This window comes from Myxocyprinus asiaticus, chromosome 48 (assembly GCF_019703515.2).
Source record: "Myxocyprinus asiaticus isolate MX2 ecotype Aquarium Trade chromosome 48, UBuf_Myxa_2, whole genome shotgun sequence".
Taxonomy (NCBI): domain Eukaryota; kingdom Metazoa; phylum Chordata; class Actinopteri; order Cypriniformes; family Catostomidae; genus Myxocyprinus; species Myxocyprinus asiaticus.
This window is the reverse complement of record NC_059391.1, coordinates 8,673,210-8,689,551: the sequence shown is the minus strand read 5'-3', so window position 1 is coordinate 8,689,551 and position 16,342 is coordinate 8,673,210. Positions and strand designations below refer to the sequence as shown.

The 16,342-nt window shown below is 37.4% G+C and overlaps 1 protein-coding gene across 1 annotated transcript; it reads left to right on the top strand.

The window, feature by feature from the left end:
* The first annotated feature begins 3,893 nt into the window (after positions 1-3,893).
* On the top strand, positions 3,894-11,209 carry LOC127437846 (insulin-like growth factor II). The gene is made up of 4 exons (XM_051693063.1): positions 3,894-4,072; positions 4,995-5,145; positions 7,461-7,636; positions 8,363-11,209. The coding sequence occupies exons 1-4, from the start codon at positions 4,004-4,006 to the stop codon at positions 8,597-8,599; spliced, it is 633 nt and encodes a 210-aa protein (XP_051549023.1). The 5' UTR covers positions 3,894-4,003; the 3' UTR covers positions 8,600-11,209.
* The last annotated feature ends 5,133 nt before the right edge of the window (positions 11,210-16,342 follow it).

The following is a 16,342-nucleotide window of genomic DNA, read 5'->3' as shown; positions in this document are numbered from 1 at the left end:
TAATGTCTTTAATGGTGCTTCCAGTAACAGAGTGCATTGATAATTCATGCCATACCCCCCCACCCCCACCTTTTACATTTTATTTGACGCCATTCTTCGTTGTGCCAGCAGGGGTGCCATCTTTCCACTAGACTAAACAGGGCTCCAAACCTTGACTTGAGTTGACTAATTAAAACATCCTAATACAACCATTTTAGACACTTGAATTCGATTTCCACCCACTTTCCATTACATTTTCATTGGCATGATCTATGCCACTGTTATGCAAAGTCCAGTAAATATTTTTTATAACACATAATAACAGGCCCATGTTAATCTTAATACAAGAATACCTATTATTTAGTTTTCACTTCACATGATGATCATGTTGATATAAAACTACATTTTAAAGGTGTTTCTAGTAAGATTCGAGTAATAGACTTTTTGGCCCAGCAATTCAGATTAGATGGAGAAAAGTGCCCTTGAAGAATAACATCTGCATCAAATAATGGCCCTTATTGCTCTGCCAGGTGATGGATGACATTTCCAAGTAATTCAATCAAAGCAATTTAAGTTCAATTCAGGTCCAGCTAATTCCTCAATATCCTCTCAGTGCTCTGAATGGGTCAGCCTGTAAAGTGAATTACCATCATTACAGACACTATTCGTGCAAGGATCGATAAGGCAGGTGGATATCAGAGGAAATGATGGCATTAAGTGTTTCATGTTTGCTCCATTGTAAAATTCTACACATCGACTGTCATGTCACATCGGTAGCTAAATATGCTGATATTGATGTTGCCTGTATATCTTTAATGATTAAATCTGACTTATTTATTTGTTTACTTAGTTGTGTGTTGTTAAAATTATTTGGGATTAATAATGAAAAATTTAAATCTAATTATTAAAACAATGAACTAATTTTGAATTATAAAAAATGCTTTATTTTAGTAAAACAGCTGTCCTGTAAGGGCGTTTTTAGAATGTGCTTTTACTGTTTTATGGTGTGTGAAACCTCTTCAATTGATTCAGTCCCTGCGCGAGGCGTCCGAATGATTCTTAGTAAAATGCAAGCCGATTCAAATAGCGAATCTGAATCGCGAACCGCGGGCATCGCTCAGAAACAGGCGACAGACACCGATCTCATAAGTCATACATAATTTACAAGTTGGCAATTTCGTATGGTCTTGCACGATGTTGTTCGCATAAACTTGTACGATTTCATCACGTGCAAATTCCCGGATGTCTAATGCAGAAGTAAGCACGAGTTCTGAGCACGAGGCGTTAAAGACATATTTATTAATATTATGCCCTTACCCAAACCCCTTATCTAAACCTAACCGAACTGTTGTGTGTGACAGAAGCAAGTAATTGTTACATAATAGATGGAAATGATGTCCAGCGACGTCATTGGCTGTAGTGAAAGTCGTAGGAATTCAAACGAGTGCAGTCGCACGAAATCATACGAATTAGCCAAATTTAGAAAAGTCGCACGAATTCTGATGATTTTGCAGTGAGAGTGTGTTGAAAATCAATTTGATCGATAACTCCTTCAGTTCCACTCAAAAAATGTCCAAACAAAAAAACATTCCGGGCTTGACTATCATTCTGGGCCCAAGCCCAATAGTGTAGTCTAGGGCATACGTAGGCATACGCATATGCCTACCTATCTATTTTAGGATTTTGCTTATGCCCACCTGAAATAAGTGATGACACGTTTGGCCGCCAGAACAATGAGTAGGCTTTTGACCCAGAACTTTTTCAATCTATTAACATGATGCCGCAAGACCGTTGAGTGAATTGTGTGAATTTATTTTCATTATTATTATTTTAAAAAGTGTACAGAGATTCTCTCTAAACGCGAACGGAGCTACGGGAGCACAACTGATGGCACAGGCAAGACAGATAGTCCAACTAAGCTGATCCACCAATCAGAACGTTCATTCAGACACGATTGGATATTTGCTAACAATAATATTTTCTGTTTCAGTAAGGGGCGGGACATTTCCAGCATCTAATGCTAATGCACAAGCAACCCTGGAGTAACCATAATTTGCACTGTAAATTTATTTCCCTGCTAAACTTATATATATATATATATATATATATATATATATATATATATATATATATATATATATATACACACACACACACACATTTAACTTATGCAATTAAACTTTGTGTAAAATACTGCACGTTACTGCACCCCTGCTAGTTTTTGATGATCTTTGCATATGCTGGAATGTCTTTTTTGTGCGTGTGTGTGTGCCTTTGTCTCGTGATATCAAATCATTTAAATTTATATTTCTAAGTAGACAACAATATCTATACGATACACTATACACAGAAAAGCACATAATAGTACAGTATACTTTTTAATATTAATTAATTTAATAGTAAATTAAACAAATAACCATTAATTATTACGTAAACTATATATGGTATTACAAGATAACGTGTTAACGTGAACATTACTACACTCATATTAGCTACAATGCTTAACAGTTTATTGCATATTATGTCTGTATTATTAATGAGAGTAATTTTCATAGTAGCCTAATGAAAGGAACATTAATAAGACCTATACATTTAAATACATATTTAACATCGTTACCATATGCAAGAAACTTACCCTGATATACATTTTGTAAATTCATGTGGGACTATAATTACAACAGATAATTTTTTTATTTAATCAAAAAAAAAAAACACAAAAAAAAAAAAAAAAAAAATATATATATATATATATATATATATATATATATATATATATAGTACACATTTTACAAATGTACTGCATATAAATGTAAATATAAGAATTTTAGAATGAATACATGAATTAATTTTTAATATGAATTTTACTCTGACTTATTTATTCATTTATGTATTTACTTTTTATTAACTGGAATAACTGGGGATTAATAATTAACAATTGGGGCCTGGGTAGCTCAGCGAGTATTGACGCTGACTACCACCTCTGGAGTCGCAAGTTCAAATCCAGGGCGTGCTGAGTGACTCCAGCCAGGTCTCCTAAGCAACCAAATTGGCCCGGTTGCTAGGGTGGGTAGAGTCACACGGGGTAACCTCCTCATGGTCGCTGTAATGTGGTTCGCTCTCGTTGGGGTGAATGGTGAGTTGTGCGTGGATGCCGCAGAGAATAGTGTGAGGCCTCCACACGCGCTAGGTCTCCATGGTAACGCGCTCAGCAAGCCACGTGATAAGATGCGTGGATTGACGGTCACAGACACAGAGGCAATTGAGATTCATTCTCTGCCACCCGGATTGAGGCGAGTCACTACGCCACCACGAGGACTTAGAGCGCATTGGGAATTAGGCATTCCAAATTGGGGAGAAAAAGGGGAGAATAAATAAATAAATAAATAAATAATTAAAATGTAATAGGCTAATTTAAATATTTAAATATTTTTAACTAGAAAAACATATATTTATTTTAGGGAAACAATGTTTTTATTTCATATATATATATATATATATATATATATATATATATATATATATATATATATGTACTCTCCTGAGCACAAATTTGTCCATGCGAATTTTACTCCGAGATTTAATTTCGATTCAAACATCCAGAATGCTGAATTATAGAAATATAAATGTAAGATGCAATAATGTCATATCACAAATCCCCATTAAACATTTTTGTTGCGTTGATCTTTTGATCATGTTGTGATCTTGAACACTTCTGTTCTGCTTACAATAAAGTTCTTTATCAAACACCACCAGGACACTTTGCCAGGTTACTGCTGGTGATTCACTGACCACTTCTAAGAGTCTTACCTCTGCTTATTGACATGCGCACTACAGGGGGCAGCAGGAGGGGGGTGTAAGGGGCGGGTTTGAGTATATAATACTTCTCTCAGAGAACTTTTGCCTGTCTCCTTATTTTTGGGACAGCTCCACACAACATCCTAACACCAACTGGGGAAACTAAACCGACCTGCAATTTCTCAACCAAATACAACAGCACGGCATTTTTAGCATTACAGCAACTGTCATGGAGGACCAACTAAAACATCATTCTGTTTGCCACACCTGCTTGAGAACAGACAGGTTCATAAATAAGGTAAAAACAAGAGAGACAAATCTCTTCGAATGCTTTAACAATCTTTCGCAATGTCATGCATAACTTCTCTTTAAGCAGAAAAATGCGAAAGACGGTCAGAAATAGAATAGCATTTTTTTTTAACAATTAGAAATGGACATGAATGAAACGGAGCAATTTATATACACCAACAGCGTGCAGTTTTATTTTGCACGGCAACGGAGCATTATTATTATTATTAATATTATTTACATTTGACACTTCATTCTTGACACGCGCGTGCGCGAGGTGGCGACAGCACTTTAAACGAGCGTGTTTTCAGGGAAACTATATGCTGAGTTGTGAGTAATGAGATCGCGGAGTATTGAGCAGTCTTGCAACTTGTTGGACATTTTGTAAGAGTTGAAAGGAGAAAATAAAAGCTCTTTTCGGCTTGTATAAGCAATTCCTCCTTTAGCGTTAAGCAGATAATGAAAAGGTCGATGCATGTATGCATTATTCTTCAATGTTCGAAGTAAGGCATTTGTGAATTCAATGCATTTAGGAAACTAAGAAGATGCTCAGGAGAATTGATCAGCAGATGTATAGACTTTAGCATGATCTTTTGGTTAAAACGAGATGCATAATTACAAAAAGTGTTTTTGAGTCAATTAACTAAAATGCACGTCATATATAAGTCATATATATGCACTCGTCCTACTGTAGACTACATACTGCATTTGCATCCTGGTTTTGTGCAGATAATTGAAAAGTCGATGACCATACATGCACGTGTCAGTCCTAGAGTGTTTGAAGTATTGCACTGATTAATTCAAAGCCTTGAAGGAATTAATAACAGCCTACACATTTCCGATGTTCCGATCTGTGAAATTAGACTTTATCTTAGGTTTAAGCAGCATCATATGTCGTTGTCTCTAAACTAAAATTCATGTTTTCTCCCCAGATCGTACAGATGTACTGGTCCATAAGGATGCCCATATGCATACTGTTTTTGACCCTATACGCCTTTGAGGTCGCTTCAGCAGAGACGTTATGTGGCGGAGAGCTGGTGGACGCGCTACAGTTCGTGTGTGAAGGCACAGGCTTCTATTTCAGTACGTACATTTACACAACTCAGTGTTTTTCTATGCATTTGCATATGAGCTTTTACCTGATACACAATGACCTTACTGTAGACTAGAGGCATTTAATTTTTGACGGGAATGAAAACGAGGCTGTGAGCGAATCTCTCGCAGCCTCGTTTTCATTCCCGTTCAAAAATGGCGCTCCCCTTAATGAGGTGTGTTCAGGTTGTTGTCCAAAAACCAGGAAGAGAATTAGTATTTCAAACCATGGGTTCCCTCTACTCTAGATATTCCTATGGGTTTTATATAATTGCAGTTTTGGATTTATGAGTAAAATAAGCGCAGTGACAAACATTACTTTTAAGATATACTTGGAGGTTTTGTTCTATAAATTACATAAAAACCCCAAACGTGGATTTTGAAGCCGTTTCTTCAGGCATGTTCACTTACATGCATGTGGTATTTGTAGTCCTTATCTAGCAACTCATTAGTAGCATACATTTCTAAAACAAAGTGGCTTAAAAATTCACATTTGAGCTATGACTAGGAGTACTTTAGGTTGTAGAACAAAATGTCCAAGTATCTTCAAGTAATGTTTACCGTAGACCTTTTTACGGTTAAATTGAAAAACCCCATTATAAACACCTATAGGAAATTCCAGAGGGAACCCATGGTGAATTAGCCATTCGGGTTCACCTACAAATTGACGTCACGGCTGAACCACTCTATTGCGATGCCCAGTGCCCATTGCTCTAATGCGCGTATGATGTCGCCAATGGCCAGCTGTACGCGCAAAGTCTCGACAAAATGTGCTGACTGGGCGCATTCTCTTGCGATATCTGTGATCGCATATGAAAGGGATGCTAACTGAGCCACAATGGCCTGGTTGTTTACTTGCACATTCCGCCAGGGAAAATAATAGTACCCAAGTGGCATTCTATTCACCTCTCCAGAAGTGTTCCCAGGCTACACTTAATTGAAAAAAAAGTTGTTTGTCCTCTTACACGGCTGGATGGATTGAGACAGCTTCATTAATAGTTTAGTGTAACAGATACTAACCAATATTTTCACACTATTCCAATGCAACGATTACGTATTGTACAATATAAATTGTAGCATTGCATGTTTATACGACTGGTGATCGATTGTACACAGCTTGCATGCACAAAGGGGGTCAAAACCACAACTTTTTAAATATTTGCCGTCTTTCTCCCGCCAGCACTGACAAACAGACTAGGCCTTTGTGTTTTTTTGGCCACGGAAGCCTAACTGCCCAGAAAGATCATTATCCAATTTAAGCCAGCAAAAATCCCCCCCCACACCAAATCCACTCCTGTTCCATGTTTCCCATCGTACATCCAAGAAGTACCTTGTCAGATTAATGCAACTGTGAGAAGCATGAATCATTCACATAATATTTGACTGAAAATCAAATGTTCCTTCCTTTTCCCTGTCAACAACAACCCCCCCCCCCCCCCCCGCCCCATTACTGTGTCCTTTATCCTCTATCATTCATGCCAAGTCTGTTCTTCCACCCCTCCCTCTTTCCACCGTTCATGCTCTCTTTATATTTGCTGAGCTGGCAAAGGACAAGGTCAAAGCATAGCCACCATTTTTATAATTTACTCATCCAAACAGAAGCAAAGGCTTTTGCCCTTCAACTCTTTGGCTGAGATTTTTTGTTTGCTTTTCAATTATCTCTGCCTGATAGCACACGTACATCACTCAGACGTCTGTTTGATGTGTGTTTACATCTGGAAGAAGGGTTTTCACTCAGCAGATGTCTTTGAGACTTTTACGATTTAGAATGTTTGTAAATTAGCTTTTTTTTTTAAGATGTTTAGAAGATGTTAATTAGAATGCGATCCAGATGAAACACTTTTAAACAGACATTTCAGAGATGTATGTGTGCTGTCTGGGTTGTTTGTTTGTTTTGTTTGTTTGTTGAAAGTATTTGCAAGTTTGATGGCAACACTTTGAACTAACCTTTTGAGTTTAGTTTGCTCTTTTGTTTTGTCTGACATGTGAGCAGAGCAATATATTGTTTTTGTACTACCCATACTGAAAAAACAAAAACAAAAAACAGCTTGTCTTCCAAACTGCCAAGCTGGTGTTAACTGGTTTAAGGCAGTCTCCCAGCTGGGTCAAGCTGGTGCTCAGCTGTTTTAGCTGGACAGCCAGCTGTTCTCCCAGCCTGAACAGCTAAAAAGTGTCAAGACCCCTTTAAAACCAGCTAACAGACCAACCTGGAGGACAGCTATGGCCAGCATACCATCTTAGGCTGGTTTAAACTGCCTTTCTCCATGTTGTTCATTAACTGATGGTGTTTATTTTTATGCCTGCAGATCAACCAACCAGGTCGAAACCATCCCAAAACAGGCGTGGGATTGTGGAGGAGTGTTGTTTTAGCAGTTGTAACCTACAACTGCTACAACAATACTGCGCTAAACCTGCCAAGTCAGAGAGAGACGTGTCCAGCACTTCGCTACAGGTGATCCCTGTGATGCCCGCATTAAAACAGGTATGTTGACCGTGGGAAAACAAAACATCTCTCTAGTGGCTTATCACAACTCACCATCTTGAACATCTTGTGCAGTTTCTGCTGAACTCATGCAACCTGGCATGTGGGTTTAAAGAAAACAGTGAACAAGTGTAAGGACACTGTATCTTGTAAGCAAGTATTGGCACAAAACTGCTGACCAAGTGGAAAATGATATAATTCAATGAGAGGTCATCTATAGGTTGTAATATTTCATCACAAAATTGGATTTGTGGACAAATTCTCTCAGAAAAAGGCCTGGATTATTGGACATTGGGGATGAAGGGGACAACGTTTTTATGTCCTCCCTGGTCGTTGTCCCTTCTGAGGTCCTTTCAGTTTTTGATTAGTTTCGTTGTTTTGTCAAAGCATTGTATCGTTAGCCAATTAAACTGGATATGTTATAGAATTTGAAGTTGGGATAAGATAATTTAAAGTGGTTCTCAGTGTTGCCTCAGTGGTTTAAGATCAGCCATTATCCTCTAAATGGAAAAACAGCTACAAAATCATTAAAATTGTTACCTCATAATTTTTAGTCTTGGTTGACCAATATTGAACTTGAGTTGACCCTATTTTGAGATCATCCAAGGAAACAAGCGTCAGTGTTTTTGATGACGCAATAGAAAGTATCTTCATTCTGAAAGTGTCTGAAAGAATTCCACTTGTCTCTGGAGACATCTTCTAACATTATTTTTGTCATTGCAACAGGAGGTCCCAAGAAAACACGTGACCGTAAAATATTCCAAATATGATGTGTGGCAGCGAAAAGCCGCCCAGAGGCTACGGAGGGGTGTCCCAGCCATCCTGCGAGCAAAGAAGTTTAGGCGGCAGGCGGAGAGGATCAAGGCACAGGAGCAACTCCACCACCATAGACCTCTTATCACGCTGTCCAGCAAACTGCCGCCCATCCTCCTTCCGACAGAAAACTATGTCAGCCACAAGTGAACCCGGGATCATTTGCACAGAGTTGATAAAAAAAGACTTGGGGATGAAAGCTTTTTGTCTCTGACGTCATTTCTGTGGCAGTCTTCATCAACCCTCCTTCCTTCCCTATCAGACGTGCTCACATGCTCTTCCAGTCTCTATTCTCGCTGTTTCATTCACCAACAAAAAGGCACATCATAAACGAGAGGGAAAAATGTATGCGGCAACGCCACTGTGGAACGTTTCGCCAGTATGGTGGACATTGGAACATGAGGAACAGCTAGCACGAAAGAACCCATTCCACTGCAATCTCCCGAGACTAAAGTATCACTCTTTTAGTCCTTTTATGTATTAGTTTGCACCTCTAACTATAAAGGGACATCCACACTGTAAGGAATTGTTGTAAAATTAGATTCCTGTTCCAGCACCTTTAATCACAAATGAAACGCAGAGAAGAGTCTGCGATTTGCACAACGCCACGGATTACGTCAAAGTTCTTGTTGAGTAAATAAAAAAAGGCACTATTTTTTTATGGACTATGAACATTGTAGCTCAAAAAATGTCATGGTGCGAGCTTTGGGAATGGACTCAAAGGAGAAAGGGTTGAAAAGCATGTTTTATTTTTTTCCTTTGAAAAATTATTAAACTTTCAGTTTTAAGGAAAGTGTGACTTTTGAAAAAGAAAGCAAGAGCAAATTGGCTGTGTGGGATAACACTGCATGCAGATGTGTCATTTGTTGAGACGCAAGACACAATGTATGCCTTTGGTCCCGGTGCTACCGTTTGCAATTAAAGAAAGGAGCAGTGTGGGGGCGCTGAAGGGAACATGTTCAAATGCCTGGACATCTACCTTGGCTGCACAGAACCCCTGCTTTGCACTGAGGGACATTATGACCTTAAAAATGTGGGATGTTTGTATTTTCTATGTTCTTTTTCGTGAAAATGCGTAAAGGAAAAAAGAGAACAAAAAGTTATGTTTCTGGAGCGTTTTTTTTTTTTTTTTTTTCAGTTTTGAAAGAAAGGCACAAATATAAATTCAAAGGGAAAAACGCAATAATGTCAACTAACATATATTTTTAACGTTTATCAGTAGTATTCACATGCTTTTGCCTGAAAACAAATACTTGAATATATATAAATATATTATATGGAATAAATATGAATATATATTATAATTAGTTTCCAGGGACATCATGTAATATTCTTTTAGTCTGAGCTGTATCTTGCGTAATGAGCCGCCAAGCTTTTTGTTTGTTTAAGTACAAATATGGGCACTGTATAAAGGCATTATTTATTTTGTTATAAAATTATATATATATTAAAATTGGTCCAAATACAGTAATATACATAGCACTGATGCTCAACTGATGGATTTTATTTTATATATGCTCTCTTTTGTTTCCCATTTTACATGTAAATGCTTTTTGTAGATGCTTTGTACCAAAAAAAAATTTCTTCCGTTTGGTTTGCCACAGAGCTATTTTAAAATCAATATTTTAACAGCAGCTGTAGCCTGGATCGCTAAGGCATGTTGTAATACAAAAATAGGCACATACTCGGAAAACTCTCGCTCCCTCCCGTGTGACTTTTTCTTTAATCTGCCAAATGGATTTCTGTTTAAAAAAACAACTTGGGTTTAACTTTTATCACGAGGATCTGGATACAGCCGTTGTTTATAAACTATGATTGTCCTCAAGCCACTACAGTTTAAGCCATTTTCTTTATTGTATAATTATTTTTGGCTTCTCAGAAGTATGGTGCAAGAGATAGCCATGTTTTGGGGGTTTAGAGGAGCTTGCAGGATGATAAAGGTGTTGTCCTTGGTTCATTTTTTTCCTCTTGTTGCTGAGTAATTCTGAAACTAATCCATTATGATATCACAAAGATCAATTATGATGTCTTCTGACAACAATATGCCCTAAGTCCTCTTATTTCCTTTCAGTAGGGGTGTTTTTTCAAGTCCTCCATGTATCTCCATCTCAGTGGTTGAAGGGCTACCGTAGTAAACCATACTTCAAATATTTACCTTAATTCTCAGGAAATATCAGTGGATTTGAGCAAAGAGACATTGGGTTAAAGTTGACTCTACTGATTTGTCAAGAAGTAGGACAACTTGCAAACCTAATATATGGCTGGTATATAATTTCATTTAGTTTCTCAGCCAAGAACTAAAGACAACAACCAATGTTTCTTGTATGTATACCAACTTAGCACCTTGAAGGTCTAAGAGCCTGCAGTATAACCCCTCTGCCTTGATAATCCAATATTTATCTGATTATTCATATCAGTTGTGACAAAGTAGTGCAATTATCGTGATTTTTATTTTTGTTATTTTTTATTATCTGAACATCTCATATTTCCGGAGTCGGTTGCAATTTCTTATGTTATTCCAGCACGGACTGCATTCACTGTTGTTTTCTTTCATACTGGTTACACAACTTTCTGTGTAAACAGTGCAAAAAAAGTGCAAAAATTAAGGGATCCTTTGCCTTTTACAGGCAACAGTTTGATATCAGTAGCCCACGCAGCCTGAGTGTATTTTAATTGATTTAGCCTCTGCACGCTAGAACGTCTGAAATGCACAATTCATGTACTTTCATTTTTAATATCAATAAAAACCATTTTATCAAACATGTTTTAGTTGTGTGGAACTGTGTGTGTGTGTGTGTGTGTGTGTGTGTTTTTTTATTTTATTTTTTTGCGCTGATGTGCACTGTAAATGATTTAGTATGTTTGAGGCCTACAGTACAAAGATTTTCCTTGGTGCTTTTAGCATCTTTTCTGCACTGGCTGATCTGCTGAAGGTAAAAGTGTGCCAATGTAACAAGATGCACTAAAAATGTGACTAAACTGTGAGTAACTGACATGGGAGTAGCTGCACGGCAGGCAGTTTGCCCTGCACGCTAGAGTTCAACTCCGAAATCATCCGAATCAAGTCATGCAAACTCTTAGCATGACACTTGGGCAAAACACTGTCAATTAAACATGCAGTCTATTCTTGTTGTAAACTGTGTTAATGCCTAAATTCGTGATAACATCTGCATATTTTCACGTCACTCCAATATCAAACTTTCACTCGCTTTTGACATTGAAAGGAATAGTTCACCCAAAAATCAACATTTTATTTGCATTTACTCACCCTTATGTTGTACCAAACTTGTTTGACTTTCTTTCTTCTGTGCATCTTTCCAAACATTGAAAGTGAATGGTGACTGAGACCATCAATTCGTAACATTTCCTTTGTGTTCCATGAAAAAAAGCCATACAGATTGGTACAACTTTTAATTTATTTTGGGTGAACTATCCATTTAATATTTTCTGATATCAGAGCCTTTTACTTCATTTTTACCATTTTTAAGAATGATGCATCAGTGTGATTATGTTAAAGGGTAGATATTTATTCACCTAAACCAACTGATCATGATTTAATCCCTGGTTTACTTACAGCGAAGTTCTTCGCTCAGAGCCAAAAAGAAGTTCGAAACAACCAAGCAACTGTATGATGTTTGCGAACATTCAGACACCGGCCACGCAGATGTGGGAGGTGTTTAGAAAAGCATTTAATTATGAGGTCGCTCAAGACTACATGTAAAACATAAACTGTGACATTTAAATGTGTTATCAATGACTTAATACTTCATTCTATGAGTAGATTTCACACTAGATCAGTAAAAGAAGCTGTTTTTAACCACTTAATGATGATTTAAAGTAATAAATATGCAATAGATAATGTGTAATTTGTAATGTTTACATTCTGCATTCATGGCGATAATGCGCTAACACACTATACGCGGCCATAATATGAACAGATTACACTAATTTATTGTAATTTACGATGACACTGATACTACTGCAAAACATGAGTGTATAAAAGAGTGTTAATGGGCAGAATACAGATAAAATCATGATGATTAGAGATATTTCTAATGTGAATGTGTGAATGGCTTTCAACTGCAGATGGCATATGAGTAAAGAGTGAATAGGCACTTAAGAGTATGAATGTCACATAGAAATCTCACAAGAGTTTTCTTAAAATAAAGGTTGCCATCTAGACAATTTACTCGCCCTCATGTCACTCCAAGCCCGTGTGATTTTCTTTCTTCCGTAGAACACAAAAGGTGATTTTTATTTTTATTTTGTCTTCACAGGGATCATTTGCCATTGTTACTAGTGAATAGTGACTCTGGTCTGTCTTAAAAAAAGGTAAAAAAAACCCCACCAGAAAACCACAGTAAAATTTATCAATATTAGTCATGCACTATATACCAAGTCAAATATGGCAGCTACGTCAATAACAACAAACATCGCTGGTTTTCATTGCATCTCATGACCAAATGTGCAACATAACATCATGATGTTGGTCACGAGATGGGATGAACCAATACCTATACAAAAAATCTAGAGTTCTGGCAAACTTGCCACAAACTTGCCACTCATTATTTTCACATGCAAATGAGCTTGTGATTTGCCGCAAATGTTTGCCAGAAGTTTGCAGCTCTGGTAGTGGTGAAACTACAGCAAACCTTTGGCAACAATGGACAGCGAATTTACGGCAAGTTTTCGGCAAATTTGCCATGAGCTCTCTATTTTTGTATGGGTAACGTTTGATGTTATCAACATTGTCACCATATTCAAGCACTTTTTTAAAAATGGGTAAACTATTCCTTTAAATTTTATTGTGTTGATTGAAAAATTACAGAGAGAGTTTTAAACTACATGAACATTGTGAGCTTAGGTGGCTTGTCATTTTATGTGCAATATTCCTTTAAGATGAATCAGCTCTAGGTCCTGTAATTGCGTCGTCTGTTTGAGCGGCACTACTCTGTGGTCAGCCTTTCAGCTGTCCAGAACAGCCGACTAAGGAGTACAAGTGCTTCCTTGAAGCCTTTTAGATTCCTTTTAGCTGTCAAATTAGAATGCTGCACATTAACCCTTAAAGCACTAGTGTTTGACAGATCAACTAGTGAACCATGGTGTTAGGCAACCAGGCATGTGTGTGTACATGTGTTTGTAACATGCTATAATGATGAAAGCACTTGGTATAGTCTCTGAAGACACTGGAATAGCATTACATGGTGAGAGAAAATGTTAACTGTTGCAAGACGCTGACCTGCTTGTTTAATTAAGTGCAGTGTGGCAGTTTAAATATTCAAGAGTGCTTCTATAAAATTCCATTTCCCTGCAATAGATTTCTATCAGAGAACAGTGTCTTAACAACATAGATGAATATTTCAAAATGTAAACTGTCATTCAAGTGCACTGTGTACTCGATGAACCCGTGCAAGTCCCTGGAAATATATTTTCTATAATTTTCCATCATTCATCTCTTTGCCAGCATAGGAAAATAAATAAAAGTTCTGTGTTCTACTGTGCTAACGACTGAAAGTGAAGTGTGTTATCATTCTAACAACTCGGTTTTTACATTTTCTTTATGCAGCCAAGTGGAGATATTTTATGTAATTTAACTCTAGTCATAAATTGGATGTGGCTCCTTTAAGAATAAGAGTTTTGTGACACCGGAGTTTTGCGACACCTGCTTTCCGGTACTCACTCGTGTTAGAAACGTGAGAACTAAAGCTGTGTCCCAAATGGCACATTATACACTATGCACTTACAAAATATGCTATGCACTTAACTGTGTAGTGTATGAATTTGTAATGAAGTCCCAAATGGAACACTTAATGGTTTGTTACTACATGGAAGCATGTTGCCGTTAGCTTTAGTGCTTTAGTTTAGCGGACCTCAGTTCAACACTTGTCTCTGAAACAATGTACATATTCACACAGCGTGGTGTAATGGTAAAGCATTCAGCTTACATATGCAAGGTGCTGTATTCACAGAAGTTTCTCTAGCTGCTACATTCTTCATTAATTACAACTGTTTTGTCAGACCAGCAACACAGCCAGGTAACTCCGCCCCTTCTGCTATGTACGGCAAGCCGCGAGCTCTGAGTGCACGAAGTGTCCAACATTCCACACTCCGTTTTGATAGTTGAAAAAGTGCATCATTCGGGTACTTAAAGTTCTTTTTGTTGCATTTTCAGTGTAAACATACTACTCGCACTACTTACACTACATAATGACGTAGAATATTCCAGAAGTGTGCGGTTTGGGACGCACCTATATATTGTGCAAGAGAGCTCCTGGTTTTGTTCATCAGTTGATAATTCTTTGGTTAAATATAAAATTCTACACAAAATGAAGTTAAATTGTATTAAATATGTGTTCACAAGAGTCATATGTTAAAATTGTGTGTTTGTTATGGATCATTTTTGAAGGATGCATATGGATTGCATGTGTGGAGTTTGACCACGTTTGCTGCACATGCAAGGACCGGTTATGTACATTTAGTATTAATCGTATCTTATTTAATGATTTATAGCCCAGAGTGTTTTCCAGTTTAGTGAATAAGTGTAATACGTGTTATATTTGAAAACGTGTAATGAAAATTCTAGTGTTTTAAACTGTTATACATGTCCTTAAGGCCTGGTCAAAAATGCATACAATGCTTTGAGTGATTTAAACGTGTTAAATGCATAAAATGCTGTGAGTGTTTAAGCATGTTTTAAGGTGATGTATGCTGAATGCTAGGCTAATGCCCTGTTTGTATTTTCTTTTGATATTAGCCTCTACCATATTTCGTTGTACCTTGTTTCATTTTTGTATTTCATTTCCATTTGTCATTTTACCATATTTCTTTCTACTGAGTTTCACTGTGCTGAAGTTTTTCACCATTGTTTTTTATATATACTCTATATGTAAGGAACCATCGACAGCTTTTTTTCTTTGTTTCAAACCAGTGGTGTAGCAAAGGGTGGGCCAGGGTGGGCCTGGGCTCACCCAAATTAGACCCAGGATTCTTGTTGGCCATTGCCGGGTCATTGCTCAGTAGTTGCTAAGATATTCTGCGTGGTTTTTAGCATGTTGCAAAGCGGTTTCCAGGGTGTTTCTAGGTGGTTGTTGGGGTGGTGTGTGCAGTTGCTATGCCATTGCTATGTGGTTGTTAAGCTTCTCTGGGTGGCTTTTAGTATGTTGATATGCGGTTGATAGGTTGTAACTAATTTTCTGTCTGTGTTGTTAATACCAGAGATGGGGACTCGAGTTAGAGACTCGGAATCGAGTCGCACTCGAGTCGCATTTTGACTCAACTCGACACAAAGGACTCGTAAATATTTTAAAAACAACTCAAGTCTTTTAACCTTAATTATTAATATCTTAAAGAAAGAATGTATGGTTTTATTACATCTGCGTCACATTTACCCGTGTGTCATGATCGATTGGACCCTTATCATAGAATTCAATAATGTATTTCCGCGTAAACCCCGAAATGTGATAAGAGTCTATGACGGCACCCGCCGTGCCATATGTTCTCACATTTGGTTGTGCCCTCAGAAGTAGAAACTTCAGGAAGAACAGATTCTCAAAGGTTAGTCACTTTAATTAACACACAATGCTAGCTAATATTGTACTGTCGCAAATATTGGGCAGTGTAGCTACATGACTCATTATGATAGCCAACCAGAGGATGCATCAACATAGTGCTTCATTTTATCAGTGTTTTTGTAGTATACTTTATATGCTGCCAGAGCTGTATATATACAGTTGTGCTCAAAAGTTTGCATACCCTGGCAGAAATTGTGACATTTTGGCATTGATTTTGTCTTTTATTTAAGGATAGTGATCATATGAAGCCATTTATTATCACATAGTTGTTTGGCTCCTTTTTAAATCATAATGATAACAGAAATCACCCAAATGGCCCTGA